General features: G+C 44.8%; 1 protein-coding gene across 1 annotated transcript in view; it reads right to left on the reverse strand.

The window, feature by feature from the left end:
* The window catches only part of HSD17B3 (hydroxysteroid 17-beta dehydrogenase 3), an 81649-nt gene that overhangs the window by 43978 nt on the left and 20635 nt on the right, over positions 1–17036 (reverse strand). The window contains exons 2-4 of the mRNA XM_075852394.1: positions 7715–7761; positions 4859–4934; positions 3572–3679 (exon numbers count right to left, since the gene is read on the reverse strand). Of these exons, the coding sequence (XP_075708509.1) occupies positions 3572–3679; positions 4859–4934; positions 7715–7761 (231 nt within the window). The remainder of the gene's footprint in view (positions 1–3571; positions 3680–4858; positions 4935–7714; positions 7762–17036) is intronic.

A 17036-nucleotide genomic window follows, 5' to 3' on the forward strand; every position in this document is an offset into this window, starting at 1 on the left:
CCGGCCGATTTATGAACGGCCGGCACCCGGCCGGGAAACCCTGTCGTGTGAATTCCGCCTAACAGTAGACCATGAAAAATGTTACATTTTCATTAGATTTATTAAAAGGCCTTCACAACTAATTTTTTTCAAGTTGCAATGTATCTAAAATGAAAAATAAGGCAACTTTACAAATAGTCTTCATTAAAAATCTTGTCATTTTGTGCCTACAGCTCCTATGCAAACCAGCTCATCAATCGACAAAGAGATTGTCTTTATGAGATCTTCCACATCCTTATTGTACCCAAAGATTCCTATATATTGAACCTATCAGAGTTTAGTAGTCACGACAACAGGGGAGATTTACTATTTTATGTGTTTTAGACAAAGTAGCACGGCTAAAAGGTGTCGTAAAATGCGTCAAATTTATTAATAGTGTAAAGTATGTCAGCGATGCGGGGGCATAAGGAAGAGGAACATGTCTCACATGTCTAGTAAGTTGCGTCAAATTTTATATTCTGTGTGCGCTATTTGATACTTTTCGCTGTCTCATAAAATGCCTCAATTTATAAAATTATTGATAAATCTTCCCCAATATGCCTGAAAAAACTTTACGGTCAAAGGAAATTCTAGAAGGGTTGTGAAAAATAAGAAGTTGAAATATATTGACCTGGAAAGTGTTACAAGTCTTACAAAGCTATTCTTAAGCTCTGGGGCTCCATCACACCCCAGCGAGTACTATTGCTCGGGTAAATAAAACTGTCCTGAAAATACATTAAATACATAAACCTGGAAAACACATTATGCTAACTTCACAAGAGGCACGAACCCACAGCAAAGCCCGCATGTTTTGCAATAGATTCCAAACTTTCTATTACATCAAAAGTCTGCAACAGTTATGCCACGTGTAAACTTAGGGCAAAGCCACACGTGGCGGAATTCCTCTTGAATTCCGCAGCGGACACTCCGCAGCGTTAATCCGCAGCGGAGCCGTTTGACCATTGACTTCTACTTTTATTTAGCAGTGTTCGTTTAGACGATGCGTAAAATTCCGCTGCGGAGCATAGGCTGCGGAGCGGAATTTGGTGTCCGCAGCATGCTAGGGCTGTTGCGGAGTTGTGGCGGACTGGATGCGGACTCATGGCGGAATTTCTCCATTGACTTCAATGGAGATTCTAAATTCCGCAATGAAGTGCGCAGCTGTCATGAAAATGTTATATGTGCTGCGGATGCGTCTTGCTTTTTTGACATGACATTTCTTCATTCTGGCTGGACCTATGTATTTCTAGGTCTACAGCCAGACTGAGGAAGTCAATGGGGCTCCCGGAATTACGGGAGCGTTGCTAGGAGACGTCAGTAAATAGTCACTGTCCAGGGTGCTGAAAGAGTTAAGCGATCGGCAGTAACTGTTTCTGCACCCTGGACAGTGACTACCGATCCCAATATACAGCAACCTGTCAAAAAAATAGAAGTTCATACTTACCGAGAACTCCCTGCTTCTGTCTCCAGTCCGGCTTCCCAGGATGACGTTTCAGTCTAAGTGACGGCTGCAGCCAATCACAGGCTGCAGCGGTCACATGGACTGCCGCGTCATCCAGGGAGGTCGGGCTGGATGCCGAAAGAGGGACGCGTCACCAAGACAACGGCCGGTAAGTATGAAATTCGTTTACTTTCACTAGGGAAAGTGCTGTCCCTTCTCTCTATCCTGCACTGATAGAGAGAAGGGAAGCACTTTTCCCGCAGTCCGCAGCAGCTAGTCCGCATCAATTTACTGCACATTTTGGGCAGATCCGCCGCAGAATCTGCAACACAGATTCTGTGCGGCATTGATGTGGACAGTTGCGGAGGAAATCCGCCACGTGTGGGCATGCCCTTAGTGTTAGGTTGGATTGCCACACAGCGTTTACTCACGTTTTGGTGGAATTTTTTTGTGTGCGCCCCACAAAAAAATGTTGTGGCCAAATGTTACTTCAAAGTCTATGGTAAAATATGAGAAATCCAACCTGAACAGTGTTTTCTTTTGTAGCTTTTTTTTATTTTTTTAGCATATTTGGGGTCAGTGGCGTTTCTTTCAAAACGCACCATGCTCGAGATATATTTTTTCTGCCGTTTTTCTCATTGGCTTTTCTACAGAATTTCAAAAACAGCAAGAAAAGCGCATGTAGAAAATGAAACGAAATAAAAACTGTTATCAAAACGCATGTAAAAACCCCATAAAAACTGCATGTTACATTTAAAAAAATACTGGCTTTTTTACATGTGTTTTTTCACGCAGTTTAGAACAACACCAGATACAAGAATGATTGCTGCTAAAGGTAGTATAACCAGTTGTTTACTTTATTACACTAGTCAGATGACTGTTAAATATTTGTGTGCAGTATAATAACTTCTTTACTCAAGTCCCCTTCATCTAATGTTACATTTTGATTAAAGATCAGAGACCATTCAATGTGACAAATATGCAATGGTGGCCCAAATCTGGAGGAGAGTATATACATGTTGAGGCCTTATTCACACGAACGTATAATACGTCCGTGCTATGCGCGTGGAAATCACGCGCGTCGCACGGACCTATGTTAGTGAATGAGGCCGTTCAGACTGTCCGGACTGCACTTCCGGGTGCCGCACGCGATTCGCTCAACAGTAGTAAAAAGAATTACTGAAAACAGATAAGGACCACATGCTTTTCTGTTTGTAAACATAAAACCAGAGTGTCATCATGATGCCGGCTGCGCGAAAATCACGCAGCCACGCACCATATACAGATGCCACACGGACCTTTTGCGCGCGCAAAATGCAGCGTTTTTGCGCACGCAAAGCGGACATGTCCGTGTGAATAAGGCCTAATGGCGCAGTTTACAAAAATGCAGCAGGTGTATGGATTTCTGCATGTCCTATTCAGATGAAGGGAATTGATTTTCAGTTGCACCAATCTCTGCAATAAAATCTGCCGTATGTGAATGCACCCTTAGGACGTGTCAGTTTTGCGCACGCAGAAAACGCTGCATTTTGCGCGCGCAAAAGGTCCGTGTGTCATCAGTATATGGTGCGCGGCTGCGTGATTTTCGAGCAGCCGGCATCATAATGACACTCTGGTTTTATGTTTACAAACAGAAAAGCACGTGGTTGCTTTTCTGTTTTCATTCATTGTTTTTACTGCAGTTGCGCGATTCACGCGCGGCACCCGGAAGTGCTTCCGTGTGCCGAGCGCGATTTGCACGCACCCATTGACTTTAATGGGTGCGTGCAGTGCGAAATACGGCCAAATATAGGACATGTCGTGCGTTTCACGCAGCGGACGTACGCTGCGTGAAATTCACTGACAGTCTGACCGGCCCCATTCAGTAACATAGGTCCGTGCGACACGCATGATTTCCACGCGCGTAGCACGGATGTATTATACGTTCGTGTGAATAAAGATTCACTACTGAGGCAACTTGAGGCCTCGTTTCATCAACTACACTAAATATATTCTATATTTTTATTCCGTATACTCTTCTGTGATGTAGGCTAAAAAGCAGTCGCCTCAATATACAGGACCAAACACAAATAAACAAGTTATTTCCCAAAATATTAGATCACTATATTTTACCCAGAATTCCAATCTCCAGCCCGTTTAGATTTTCTTCAACACGCTCATATATTTTATTTTTTGTGAAGTCGGCTTGTATGATTTTAACATTTCTTCCTGTAGTGTGCTCTGTTGAAATGTAATCAAATGTACAAAAAATACATTTTAGTTTTACATGGTTCATTATAAAAAAAGTTACATAAAATGAAAGCAATAAAGCCTATGTATGTAGGATACCTTTATATTATAGCCATTAAATGGTTCCAATCCTTGTATATCATAAGTTAATATCACATTGCTTATAGTTTAATACCATATTGTAACATGGAATATGCTCCATTTCATCCACAGCTCCCTCTGCATGTAGTAGCCTTAAATATACAAATTTTCGTCTAGGTCTGCTGCGCATGCCTGAGCGCAGTTCTATTCACTTCTAGTTCAACATTGTGAAAAATTAGACATGGACCGCGCATCCACAATATATACGTTGATCTGAGCCGCTAGGCATAATTTAGAGACATGAACATGAGGTTCTTTGTAAACAATTTGATCAAACTGTATAAGCCCACTTGCCACTTCACAGCAACCTCTTTAAAGTGGGTCCCTACTCTATCGGCTGCAGCACCACATGGCGGCTACCGCCACCGCAGCACCGCTCCTGCAGAGGGAGCAACCCAGTGGTCCAAAAGCACCCATGTTATCAAACCGTGCCAAGCCTCCTTGGCTCTGGGCCACGTCCCCCCACAAGTGCAGCACTACAGCAACAGACACCACCATACAGCACTACAACATGTGAACAGATGGAATGAGCTCACCTTGCCATGCGCCCCCAGTGGCCAACTGAGAGCACAAGCAAGAGCAGGAACACTTATGAGGTCCTGAATTAACTTCTATGAACAGCAAAGAGGTGGCTGGACCGGGGGCTACTGCGCATGCCCTCCAGATGCGCGCTCCAAAGAACTCAAACTCAATTGAAAACCACCAGGAGCATCTGTGCAAGCATGGCCATTGCTAAAAGTCTGCAGCAGTTGCCATCGCCAATAGAAACCTCATATAAACGCACAAAACTAACTGGCTTTATTATCTCTCAAACGGTGAAGAACAAAAAAATAAAGGTATTTACAAATATTCATAACTTTGTAATAGGGACAGATTGAATTATGAACATTGAGATGGGAATACCCATTTAACTTAAGATTTTGTGGGTTGACACTAGTCTTTTTTTATATGTGATTGAACTCCAAAAAGTTGTCATAATTATGAGTGCGTTTATGGTGTTATTCAAGTACAAAATAATTGCAAAAATACCAATTTCCAAAGCAACCCTCTGCATTTTCTCCAAAGTTCGGCTGATCATCACAATATTCATGCCTCGATTTGCCAGCTGCAAAAGAAGAGGTTGCAGATGTTAATAGGTGTATCAGATGGCACTGTCCAAACAAATAGAGATAAAACTCTGGTGTGAATATTCTAGGCCAGTTGTAGGCAGCCTAGGGGGCCTCATGCGGCCCTCTGGGGCTATACATACACTCTTCTATGTCACACAGAGAATGGAGTCCTGTATCCAACGTTTGCAGCTGACAGGTCATAGTGAATGGGAGGTACATAAACAGCTCACAGGTCTGTATCCATACCTCCCATAGTCTATAATGAAGCTTAAACATTCATGAACAGCCACCTATGTGCTGCAAAGGGTCCCCCATTTGGAGCAAGCCGGTGGCTGCCCATGCAAGTTTATTAAGGCACTGTATGTAATGTGCAGCCCTCCAGGGCATCATCTCAGGCCCTCATAATGCGGTAAGTTGACCACCTCTGCCTTCAGTGATGCTCAGTGCAATGAACAAGACTCACATATATAAAAAGAGGATGCGGTACTTACCTAATGGGGTATTTAAAGCCTTCATAATAACAAATATGAGTTAATAAAGCTTTCAAATGACAATTTGGTAAATGCAATGCCCTCTTTTCAAAATGTGAAAAATAAGACTCTAAACATTTAACATCATATATATTTTATAAATATATACATATCATGATTTGCATATTTAGATTTAGTATTTTTTTCCGTTATTTATTTATGTCATGTTATTTATGTCATGTTATCACCAACATACATACCACTTTGTAAAACATGTTTTTGCATAAATGTGCTCAGTTAGAGCATGCTGTCCATGAGCTGTGGGGTACAAAAGAGGCCTGGGAGCGTGTAAGAAAAAAAAACAGAACAAAAAAAAAGACACAATTCTGAAATAGACAGTTCTCAGATAAAAGTTAATTACGTCAGAAATGAAAAGTGACTCAGAATTGTGTGTCTTGTTTTTTCTTGCCCCCAGGGCCCTCCCGTAGTGGACTCGTGAAAGTCACTTTAATTTCTATGGTAAAAATCTGGAAGTTTGATGAAACTTGATATCTGTTTTCCAGATTTGGAATAATTTGCTTTGATATAATTTGAATAGTTGGATTATAATGCCTGACAAGACTGATAATGCTGAAAAAACTGACATCAAATATTGCATATTACAAGGACTATGCTTAGTGCTCTTCTTTTTAAGTATAAAGGTTAAGTATAAAATGAATTTGTTAGGGTGAAAAATAAATTCTCATGTATTGTAAAAAAAAAAAAGTTAATAAAAGTGGTGACTCTTATTAGCTCCAAATGACACTCAGGCCTTATGCAAAAGAGTTTGAATAGTGAGTCCATGTGCAGTCCGTTGGTTTTCCCTCCCTAATATGTAGACAATATTAGTCAGTAGGGCAATGCACATTTTCTTATGTTTAAATGTTTGTATTCCTATACAGATTGGGTAAATTCAAAATGCAGCATGCTCCATCAGATACTGTATATCGAGCCGAGTTCTCCTCCAGAGGCACTGAATTCAGTACTTAACTCATCAATTAAAACTAAGTTCCCACAATGCAGTTTGCAGTTTGGTTCTGTTTTCTGCACCATAAGGGTATGTTCACACGCTAGCTGGCTTTTACGGCTGAAATGACAGCCTGTTTTCAGAAGAAAACAGCTGCGTCGTTTCAGCCGTAAATGCTCCTCCTCGTAATATACGAGGCGTCTGTGACGCTCGTATATCTTGAGCTGCTCTTCATTGAGTTCAATGAAGAACGGCTCAAATTACGTTGCAAAGAAGTGTCCTGCACTTCTTTGCCGAGGCAGTCAATTTACGTGTCGTCGTTTGACAGCTGTCAAACGACGACGCGTAAATTACAGGTCGTCTGCACAATACGTCGGCAAACCCATTCAAATGAATGGGCAGATGTTTGCCGACGTATTGTAGCCCTATTTTCAGTGCCTCGTTTACGTCTGAAAATAGGTCGTGTGAACCCAGCCTTATACAAACCAGAATGCACATGGTCACATGCATGAGACCTATGGGTTGAAAGGTAAATAGTTGGGTCATATAGCAATGACAGAAGACAGAATTGGTAAAAATACACCACACTAGATAAAGGCCTCTTAATGACCTGTAAAAAGATTTAATGGCAGCTATTAAGGTTTCCTTAAAGGGGTTGTCCAGTTTCAGGAAAGTTAGGTTATTTTTTGTATAATTAAAAGTCATCCAATTTTCCAATACACTTTCTGTATTAATTCCTCACCGTTTTTAAGACCTCTGCTTGTTTTTAGCCAGTAGGAACATTCATTTTTTACTTTCAGTGGATAAAAGTCTGTCCATTCTCATGTGATGGACACACAGGTGCTGGGATCGTTAGAAGATATAGCTCTGATACACATACTGTAACGATCCCAGCACCTGTGTGTCCATCACACATGACCATGGACAGAATTTTATCCACTGGAAGCAAACAATGAATGTTCCTTCTGAATAACAACAAGCAGAGATCTTTAAAATCATGAGCAAATAATACAGGTTGTATATAGGAAAATTGTATAGCTTTTAATTATATAAAATAATTACATCAATTTTCAGAATAGGGACAACCTCTTTAAGTAAATATAATAATATATTATTAATATATTATTTTAATGTGTATTCGATTTATAAAAAAAAAAAATGCAATGCCCGTCTCTGCTTTCCAAATGTCATGACAAAACATCTAATATTAAATGGCAATGAAAGCTAACCCACATAGAACATACAACTGACAATAAAGAGCCCGATTCAAGAATTTGAAGCTTACTAAAAGTTTTCTTACCTCAATTGAATATGCTTTACCGATACCATCTCCAGCCCCAGTCACAACTAGGAGAGGAAACAGATACACTTATACATTGCCCATAGATTGCTTCTGAACTGCAGAACAGGATCTGGTACAACTTTACCAACAGGTGAGGTTACCTATATTTTGTTGTAACATCTATTATTTCTTACAATGTAAATATATTCAATAGCATTAAAGGAACAGTGTCATCACAAATAATTATTTTATATGTTAAAGATGTTAGTGCTTTAATAAAAACGTTTATTTTCATTTGTGTGTTTGTGTTTTACTGTTTCTTATTTTTACACTTTTTTCTTCCCTATGGGGGCTGCCATTTTTTGTTCCATTTCTGTGTGTGTCGATTAACGACACACACAGACATGGAGTACGGCAGCCACAGTCCCATAGGGACTGCGAACGGCTCCCGTCCCATTGACTGCCGTGTACGGCGTCTGTGTGGGAACTGCGCATGCGCCGCTCCCACACAGTCCTATTCGAAATTGGCGCCGTCCGGCGCCATTTTCCTGTGGACCGGAAGTCGCGGCCGGACAGTAATATTACTACTTCCGGTCGCGGCTTCCGGACTTGTGCACATGGAACAGCGGCAGCAAAGGGAGCGGACGGGCCGGAGGGAGCCGCGGCGGCAGGAGCAGGTAAGAGATTTCAATGTATGTTAGTGTTTGTGTGTGTTTACTACTGTATGTAAACCTACTACACTGTGGGTTACCTCAAAAAATGGCGACACACAGTGTAGGAGGTTAAACCTTTCAAACCCCTCGTTTATCCCGGCACTAGCCAGGATAAAGGAGGGGGGGATGCTGAGAGCTCACTAGAGCGAGGGCTTTTAACCCAATGTTGCAATGCTGCAATTTTGGGAACTAGCTCCATCTAGTGACCAAAAATGGGTAGTATTATAAATTAGAATTAATTTATAATATTTCCTGACTATTTCCTGACTCGTGAAAAAAATAAAAAAAATTTGAACCATGTTTAATCACCCACACACTAAATGTTTAATTTTTAAAAAAAAAACATGTTTTTCTGGCAACACATTCCCTTTAATACTGCAAAATACTTCAAAGAACAATAGATAAAGTCATGCAAACAAAAGTCTGTCTCCCCTAAAAGTAAATGATGTGCGTAGCACAGTTGTATGGGGAATTATTACATGAGCTGTCATACATTTCCACTCCACTAGATGTATATCTGGATGTATTAGTCTTGAGCGTTACATGGTTGCATTGAAGAAGAGACAAATTACATCTATAAATCACTACAGGGCAGATAGATCTGTCTCCTATTTTGGAATAAAGGAAAATACGGACAGTAGGGTAACATTACACAGAAACCTTGTCAGTATCAATAGTTTTAACATCCATAATAAATCGCCAACATGTGCGCACCAGTCCTTGTTGGTATCTTCTGTGAGTATTGATGCAAGATGTTCCCCCTTAAAGTCTATTTTTATGTTACTGACATTCCAGACTACAGTGGTTCATGGCAATATTATAGATTTTTGCAATGTACTTTATAACGTCAACTGGACTATGGTTTAAGTGCAAACAATGTTCACACAGAGTTTTTTGACACGCTTTTTGACGCGGAAACCGCGTCGGAAACGCGCCAATGAACGTACGAAAATTCCTTAAATTGATTTCAGTGGGAGGCAGAAGCGTTTTTGTCCCGCGAGCGGAAAAACCGTCTCGCGGTAAAAAGAAGCGACATGCCCTATCTTGAGGCGTTTTCCGCCTCAAAAACCCCATTGAAATGAATGGGAGACGGAAATAAATTCGTTTTTTGACGCGTTTGTTTGCCGCAATTTTTGACTTTTTTTACGCGATTTTTTACTTGTTTTTCGGCAAAAACCGCTCATGGTTACTTCCTTCTTTCTGTTGAAGGGATTGCTAAAAAAAAAAAAGCCTAAAAAACGCGGCAAAACATGCGTCAAAAATCGCGGCAAAAAACTCATCAAAAAACGTGTGTGGTGCAAAACCACTTAAAAAAACCGGAGCTGATTTTTCCAGGCATTTGCCTGCAAAAAACTCTGTGTGAACATATTTAGACTTTCTCCACACAAAGTTTTTGTGTTTTTTTTTTTTTTATTATAAAATTGATTGTAAAAATACCGGCGTTTTTTTTTTATGGTACATGCCTATTCTTTGGCATTTTTTTCTAATGTGTTTTAGTATCGCTGTTTTTACTTTGGCATTTTTCACATTACAAATCACATAATTCAAAGATCATGTGATTCAAATATTCCTTTTTGAATCTTATCATTTGTAATGTGAAAAACACCACACAATAATGCAACATACATTAACACTTATTTTTTTAAACCAAAAACTAATGTATTTCTATAGGGCAAAAACACCAGAAACTGGCTGAAAAAAACGCCACACCTAGAGTATGCTGCATTTCGGAAAAAATGCCACTGACGAAAAAATTGCAATACAAATAAAGACAAACGCCAAAGGAAAAAAAACACAATGTTTGTAGTGCTTTTTCCCTTGACTTACTGCTAACAATATACAGCTTATAAGTAAAGAACGCAGAGTTCTGATTGGTTGCTATAGACAACAAGGTCAGTTTTTCTGGTGGACGATTTTGATAAATGAGGCCCAATATTCACAGTTAGAATAGTAACACCGAGTATGCTGTAGTCTAATTTCTTATGTTTTCCTGTAATACTTCACCTATAAGTTGGCACCTTTACCTACAGTTGGCAACAAAAAAAACAGGTTTTTCGAGTGGAAAAACTATTTTTTTTTAATCAAAACGATGTGCAGATCTGTTGAGGATCAAATATACAATGATTTCAGACTAAGCTGTTCCGACAGTTAGTAGCAATTTAACCCCCTTAACGCCATGCCACATGACAGCCATTAAGGAGAAGTATGGAGCGGGCTAACGGGCTGAGCTCGCTCCATACTTAGTGGGTGACGGCTGTGTAATACAGCCGACACCTCACTGCAATGGGCGGAATCAAAGATCACTTTGATTCCTCCCATTTAACCCCTTAAATGCTGCGGTCAATCGCGAGGCGGCCACCTCCGACATGCTGTCGTCCCCTCCGTGAGGTGATCAGGGGGTGCCAATGGTAGTCATGGCAGGCTGTGGGCCTCTGGTTAGGGCTTCGAAGGAGACTGTCTGTCTAGCAATATACTGCAATACATTAGTATTGCAGCATATCATGCAAGTGATCGCTGGTTCAAGTCCCCTAGGGGGACTAATAAAAAAGTTAAAAACTGTTAAATAAAAAAAAAAAGTATTAAAAGTTTAAAAAACCTTTTTCCATTTTTCCCTAAAGCAATGTTAAAAAAAATAAAAGTTAACATAACTTGTATCACCGGGTCCGTAAAAGTCCAAACTATTACAATATTGCATTATTTAACCCGCTTGGTGAACATGTAAAAAAATATATATAAAACTCCCAAATTGCTGTTTTTTTGTCACAGTATCTCTCTAAAAAATTGGAATAAAAAGTGATACAAAAGTTGCACGTACCCCAAAATGGTATCAATAAAAACTACAGCTCACCCTCACATCGCTGAAATCGACGAAAAAATAAAAAGAGTTAAGGCTCTCAGAATATGGCGCAACACAAAACAATTGAAAACATTTTTTTTTAATAAAAGTAGTAAAATATAAGAAAAAAACTAATTTGGTATCATCGTAATCATATTAACCTGTAGAATAAGGTAAACATGTAGTGTTTACTGCCTGATGGACGCCGTAAAAACAAACACCCCCCATAAAATGGTGTAATCTCTGTTGTTTGCCCATTTCACCTTACAAATATATATTTTTTCAGTTTCCCAGTATTGTATTATACGATACAATAAATGGTGCCATTAAAAACTACAACTTGTCCCGAAAAAAAACAAGTCCTCATACGGCTATGTCGACGAAAAAATAAAAATGTTATTGCATCTGGAAGGCGGGAAGGAAAAAACGAAAATGAAAAAAACCAAATTAATCAAATGGGAGTCATGCACATAGCAGTAGGGTGACTGCTATGTACATGTCTCCCGTTTGATTACCTGCATTAAACTCCTGCTAATAAAGCAGAGGCTGGACGGCAGCACGGAGGGCTTAACGGGAAGCCTCCATGACTGCCGTAGGAGGGAGGGTTCAGCCAATAGGAAGACAGGTGGGTGAAGTAGGAGGGAGAGATGGGAGGAGCCGAGGTGTGATAACTGTTCCTCCCGCTGTTTTCGGCATTGAGCCGGAAGCAGCGGGAGGAGAAACAAGGAAAACTTAGCTCAGCTCAGGTTAGGTAGTGTACTTACTGCAATGGCGTCCCCCGTCTCGCTTCTTGAGCAGCTGCGGGTAGCAGCTGCTTACCACGATCCGGGCTGGCTTGAGGAGACTGTAGCGTCGCTGGCCCGGATCCCTCAGGCGGGCCCGTCGTCTGGGTCGGCAGCCCGCACTGAGGCGCTCCCCTCCCCCGCTCCCCTCTTAGACGATGGGGATACGGCGGTGGGGGGAGAGATGTTGATGTCTGCCCCTGCTGTAATAAAGCAGAGGGCTTCGGGGGGAGCGGCGGCTGCCCAGGCTAGGTCACCCCGCCGCTCCCGTAGGACTCGCCCACCAGAGCGCCTTAGTCCAGATGTGGCCCCGCGGGCCCGGCGTCGCAGGGGGAGCCCTTCTAGGGATGCTGCAGGACAGGCTGCTGGGACGGGCGCTTCCTCCCAGGGCCTGCGTCCTGGCAGGAATCCCCAGCCGCGACGGGGCTCGGCGGTTAACAGGGAGTCGCAGGCCGGGCTCCCTGTCACACCCCCGCCTTCAGCTGATGTGTTCGGAGGGCAGTATACGGCCGCCCCGCATGGTGATGTTCCGGCCAGGGGGCAGGCTTCCTCGAGAGCATCGGGGATGATGCCAAGATCAGCGATGACGACGAGGCAACAGGTCCGGTCGGAAGTCTGGGTCCCTGCGGTCGGGCGGCAGGTTGCCGGCCCATCGGTCAGCGTGCCGGGATCCCTGTGTCGTAGATGTCGGTGCGAGTACTAGTCGGCAGCGAGAGAGGATTTGGAAGATGGAGAGCTGGATGAGTCGCATCGCGGTCAGGATTTTCCGGCTGGCGGGAATACAGCGCCTGGGCAGCCTGGTGAGTGTGTAACTCCTACGTTACCGTATCCAGCAATTTTCATGTCGGGTGTTGGGGGTGGGTCAGCGAGCAGGGTAGCGGCTGTCGGTAGTGGCGTTGCCGGGCGCGATGGTTTAACAGAGTTAGTGGGTTGTTTGCGCGAGCTAGTCGGGCGCTTAGATAGGACAGCGGCGCCGGTAGCGCCGGCGGAGTCTCCTGTGGTGGTATGGGAAGGGCCTCGTGAGATACAGTCGCGGTCCATGGTCGGGGAGGTCCCGGGGATGGCAAAGGAAGCGGTAGCAGTGTCGGTCCAAACCTAGGCGCAGAAGGATGGGGATAGGATTCGGCTTGATGATCGCACTCGGGGCGAGGTTTACGTCTGTTTCGAGGGCCCTTTAGGGGCTCACCTGAAGCAAGAGGTACGCGAATGGATTTGGAAGGATGAATATGTGGAGATATTTTCTCTTCTGCCGCTTGCAAAGTACAATTTGGATAAGAGCAAGCGGGATGAGAGTAAAAAAGAGGAAGAAGAACGCCGGCGGTATAGGCTTATCCCACAGACGTTCGCCAACTGGTCGCAAGCTTTCGCTATTTTGGCAAGCGTGATCGGTGAAAAGGCGCCGGAAAATTGCTCGCGTTGTTTTGTTACTTTAATGCCATCGGGGAGGCCTATCGGGCGTACGGGGGCCAGGCGTGGTTGCGTTACGACGAGCAATTTCGTCAGCGGAAGGCAGTCCGGACGGCGATCCGTTGGGATCAAAAGGATATTGCGTTGTGGTTGCGGGTTACGGCGCCGGTTAAGCAGTCCTTTCCAGGGAGCGTTGGCCAAGGGGGCCAGTCTAGTCAACCCGGGCAAGGTTCCGGGTCAAAACTGGGGTTCTGCTGGCAATTCAACGATGGCCAGTGCAAGTTCGGGGCCACCTGTAAATTTAAGCATGTCTGTTCGGAGTGCAATGGCTCCTCGCACGGGGCCTCAAAATGTATGCGGAAGGGTAGGCGGTCAGGCCCGCAGTCCGCTTCAGTTGGTCAAGGGGCGGTCGCCGGTGAGGGTGGAAAGGATGGCCACGTATCTAAGTGAATATCCGGATAGGGTTGCGGCCAAGTTAATTCACGAGGGGTTTTTGTTTGGTTTTGTTATCCCCCCCCCCCCTCCATATGAGGTTCCGGTGACACGGCGCAAGTCGGCTTATCTGCACTCGGCGGTCGTTTCAGAAAAGCTTTTGAAAGAAGTGTCTTTGGGTCGGATGTCCGGTCCTTTTGCTGAGCCGCCGATTGAGAATCTAGTGGTATCACCCTTGGGAGTTGTGCCAAAGCGGAAGCCTCACAAATTCCGGTTGATACAGCATTTGTCGTTTCCCAGGGGAGCGTCGGTGAACGATGGGATAGATCACGATTTATGTTCGGTTTTTTACACTTCGTTTGACAAAGAGGTGGCGTTAGTGAGGGAGGCGGGGCCCGGTGCGTTGTTGGCAAAGACTGACATTGAGTCGGCCTTTCGCTTGCTGCCGGTACATCCAGATAGCCAACGGCTGTTGGGTTGCTTCTGGGACGGGGTTTTTTATGTTGATAGGTATCTTCCAATGGGGGGCTCCCTTTCTTGCGCATACTTCGAGGCGTTTAGTAGCTTCGTGGAGTGGGTGACGAAGGGTGTGGCCGGGGTCGATTCCTTAATACATTATCTTGATGATTTTTTGTGCGTAGGCCCTAGCGAGTCCCCGGTTTGCGGTCATTTATTGTATTCCTTGCAGAAGGTTGCGACGGACTTTGGAATCCCTTTGGCGCCTGGAAAAACAGAGGGCCCGGTATCTACCATCTGTTTTTTGGGGATCCAAATTGATTCGGTGGCAATGGAGTGCAGGCTGCCTGAGGATAAATTATTGCCATTGCGACAGGAGATCAGGCGGGCTTGCCAATTGAAGAAGATCACGTTGCGCGATCTTCAGTCACTGCTTGGAAAGTTGAACTTTGCCTGTCGAATTATGCCAATGGGTAGAGTTTTTAGCAGGAGGTTGGCGTCAGCGACGGCGGGTATTCGGGCTCTACATCATTTTGTGAGGATTGGTGGGGATCACAGGGCGGACCTGCAGGTCTGGGACGAGTTCCTCGGGCAGTATAATGGTAGATCGTTGTGGATGTCGCGGGTACAGGAGATGGGCGAGTTGGAACTGTTTACTGACGCGGCAGGGTCTGGTGGTTTTGGCGCGTATGCAGGAGGACAATGGTGTGCGGGGAACTGGCCGGACAGCTGGGTGACTGGCGGTCTTATGCGAAATCAGGCCCTGCTCGAGCTGTTCCCCATCGTGGTGGCGGTGACCATTTGGGGGGACAGGCTCAGGGATAAAAAGGTTCGTGTCCACTGCGATAACATGGGGGTGGTGTTAGCAATTAACAACTTGTCAGCATCTTCTCCACCGGTGGTTCAGTTGTTGCATCACCTAGTTTTGGTGTGCTTGTCTTTAAACACGTGGGTGGTTGCGGTGCATGTACCTGGGGTTTCCAATTGTATTGCTGATGCTCTTTCTCGCTCGCAGTGGGATCGTTTTCGGCAAATGGCACCGGGAGCGGAGCTGGTCGGTTTGGCTTGCCTGGAACATCTCTGGGGTCTGATTTCGGTCCCGTGGAACGGTTGATTGAAAGGTCGTTGGCTAGCGCGACGTGGAGCGCTTATTCGGCGTGTTGGCAGCAGTGGGAGGAGTGGGTAAGAGTGCTGGGTAACGTCAGCACGGCGCAAGACAGGTTGGTGGCGTTATTGTACTGGTTGGGGGTTGCTGGGGAGGCGGGGTGTTCCCTGGCAAAAGTGAATCGTTTTGTTGCTGGTTTGGCGTTTGGATTCAAATTACGGGGTTTCCAGGATGTGTCCAAACATTTTTTAGTATGGCAGGCTTTAAAAGGTCTGCGTCGGGGTAGGGCGGTAGCAGATCAGCGGCGAACCGTTTCTTTTTCCCTACTTGGGTCGTTGGGTGCATCGCTGGGGGCTGTTTCTAATTCACCTGATGAGGTAGTGTTGTTCCGGTTGGCTTTTTCCCTCGCGTTTTTCGGAGCACTCAGAATTGGGGAGTTGGTTTCTCCTAGTGCGGCTAGGGCTGGGGGATTGCGGCAGGCTGACGTGGGTCTATATGAGGATAGACTTGAGTTGTTTTTGCGGTGGTCCAAGACTGATCAAGCGGGTAGGGGTAAGCGGATAGTATTGTTTGCCCTCCCAGGGTCGGCAATGTGTCCAGTCGCTTGTATGGCGGCTTTTAAACCACTGGTTGGGGAGCCCGAGGCGCCATTGCTCCGTCATAAGAATGGCTCGTTTTTGTCCAGGTATCAATTTGGTGCGGTGTTTAAAAAAATGCTTGGCTGCGGTTGGCGTAGGGCAGGGGTATTACTCGTCCCACTCGTTCAGGATTGGCGCTGCTACTGAAGTGGGACGATGGGGGCTGGATGACGAGGGTGTGCGGCGCATAGGCCGGTGGGAGTCCAATAGGTTTCGGACTTATGTGCGCCCTCATTTGTTGCGAGTCGGTCAGGTGTTTTGATTGTTTGACATGTGCGGTTTTGTTTCTCTTTTCAGATCATCAACCTTGCCTAGTGTGGATTTTAGGACATTCTTTTTTGCACTGGGGGGCATTGCGGGCGGACGTTCGCACAGATGGCCGCCAGCTTCGCATTCCGCGGCACGATGCGGTTGTACACTGGCTGGGCTTCCGAGGTATGTTGTGGAGCCGGGTACTTGCTGAGTTTCAGACATACTCTCAGTTAGACAGGGTTCCGGAGGTTCTGGTGTTACATGTGGGGGGGAATGATCTGGGGGTGCGCCCGTTTCGCGAGTTAGTGCGGGATATTAAACACGATCTATTGAGTTTATGGGTATCTTATCCTCAACTGGTGATTGTTTGGTCGGACATCGTTCCGAGGAAGTTTTGGCGTTTGGCAAGATCGGTCGAAAGGGTTAACAAAGCCCGCATTAAGGTAAACCGGGCGGTGTCATGTTTTGTTGCTAAGAACGGGGACATTTGTGTTCGTCACAAGGATTTGGAGTCAGGGGTCAGTAATTATTGGAGGAGTGATGGGGTACATTTGACCGAGGTTGGAATTGATTTGTGGAGCCTTGCTTTAGCAGAAGGAATTGAGAGGGCGGTGGTGGTTTGGAGGGACTCACAGGCTTAAGGTGGTCAAGGCCTGTTTCGCTGTGGCGGGGGGAGTCACATCCAACCTCGTTTGTCACGTGTCTTTATTGGGAAGGAG

The sequence above is a fragment of the Rhinoderma darwinii genome, chromosome 1 (genome assembly GCF_050947455.1).
Source record: "Rhinoderma darwinii isolate aRhiDar2 chromosome 1, aRhiDar2.hap1, whole genome shotgun sequence".
In the NCBI taxonomy this organism is placed as follows: Eukaryota; Metazoa; Chordata; class Amphibia; order Anura; family Rhinodermatidae; genus Rhinoderma; species Rhinoderma darwinii.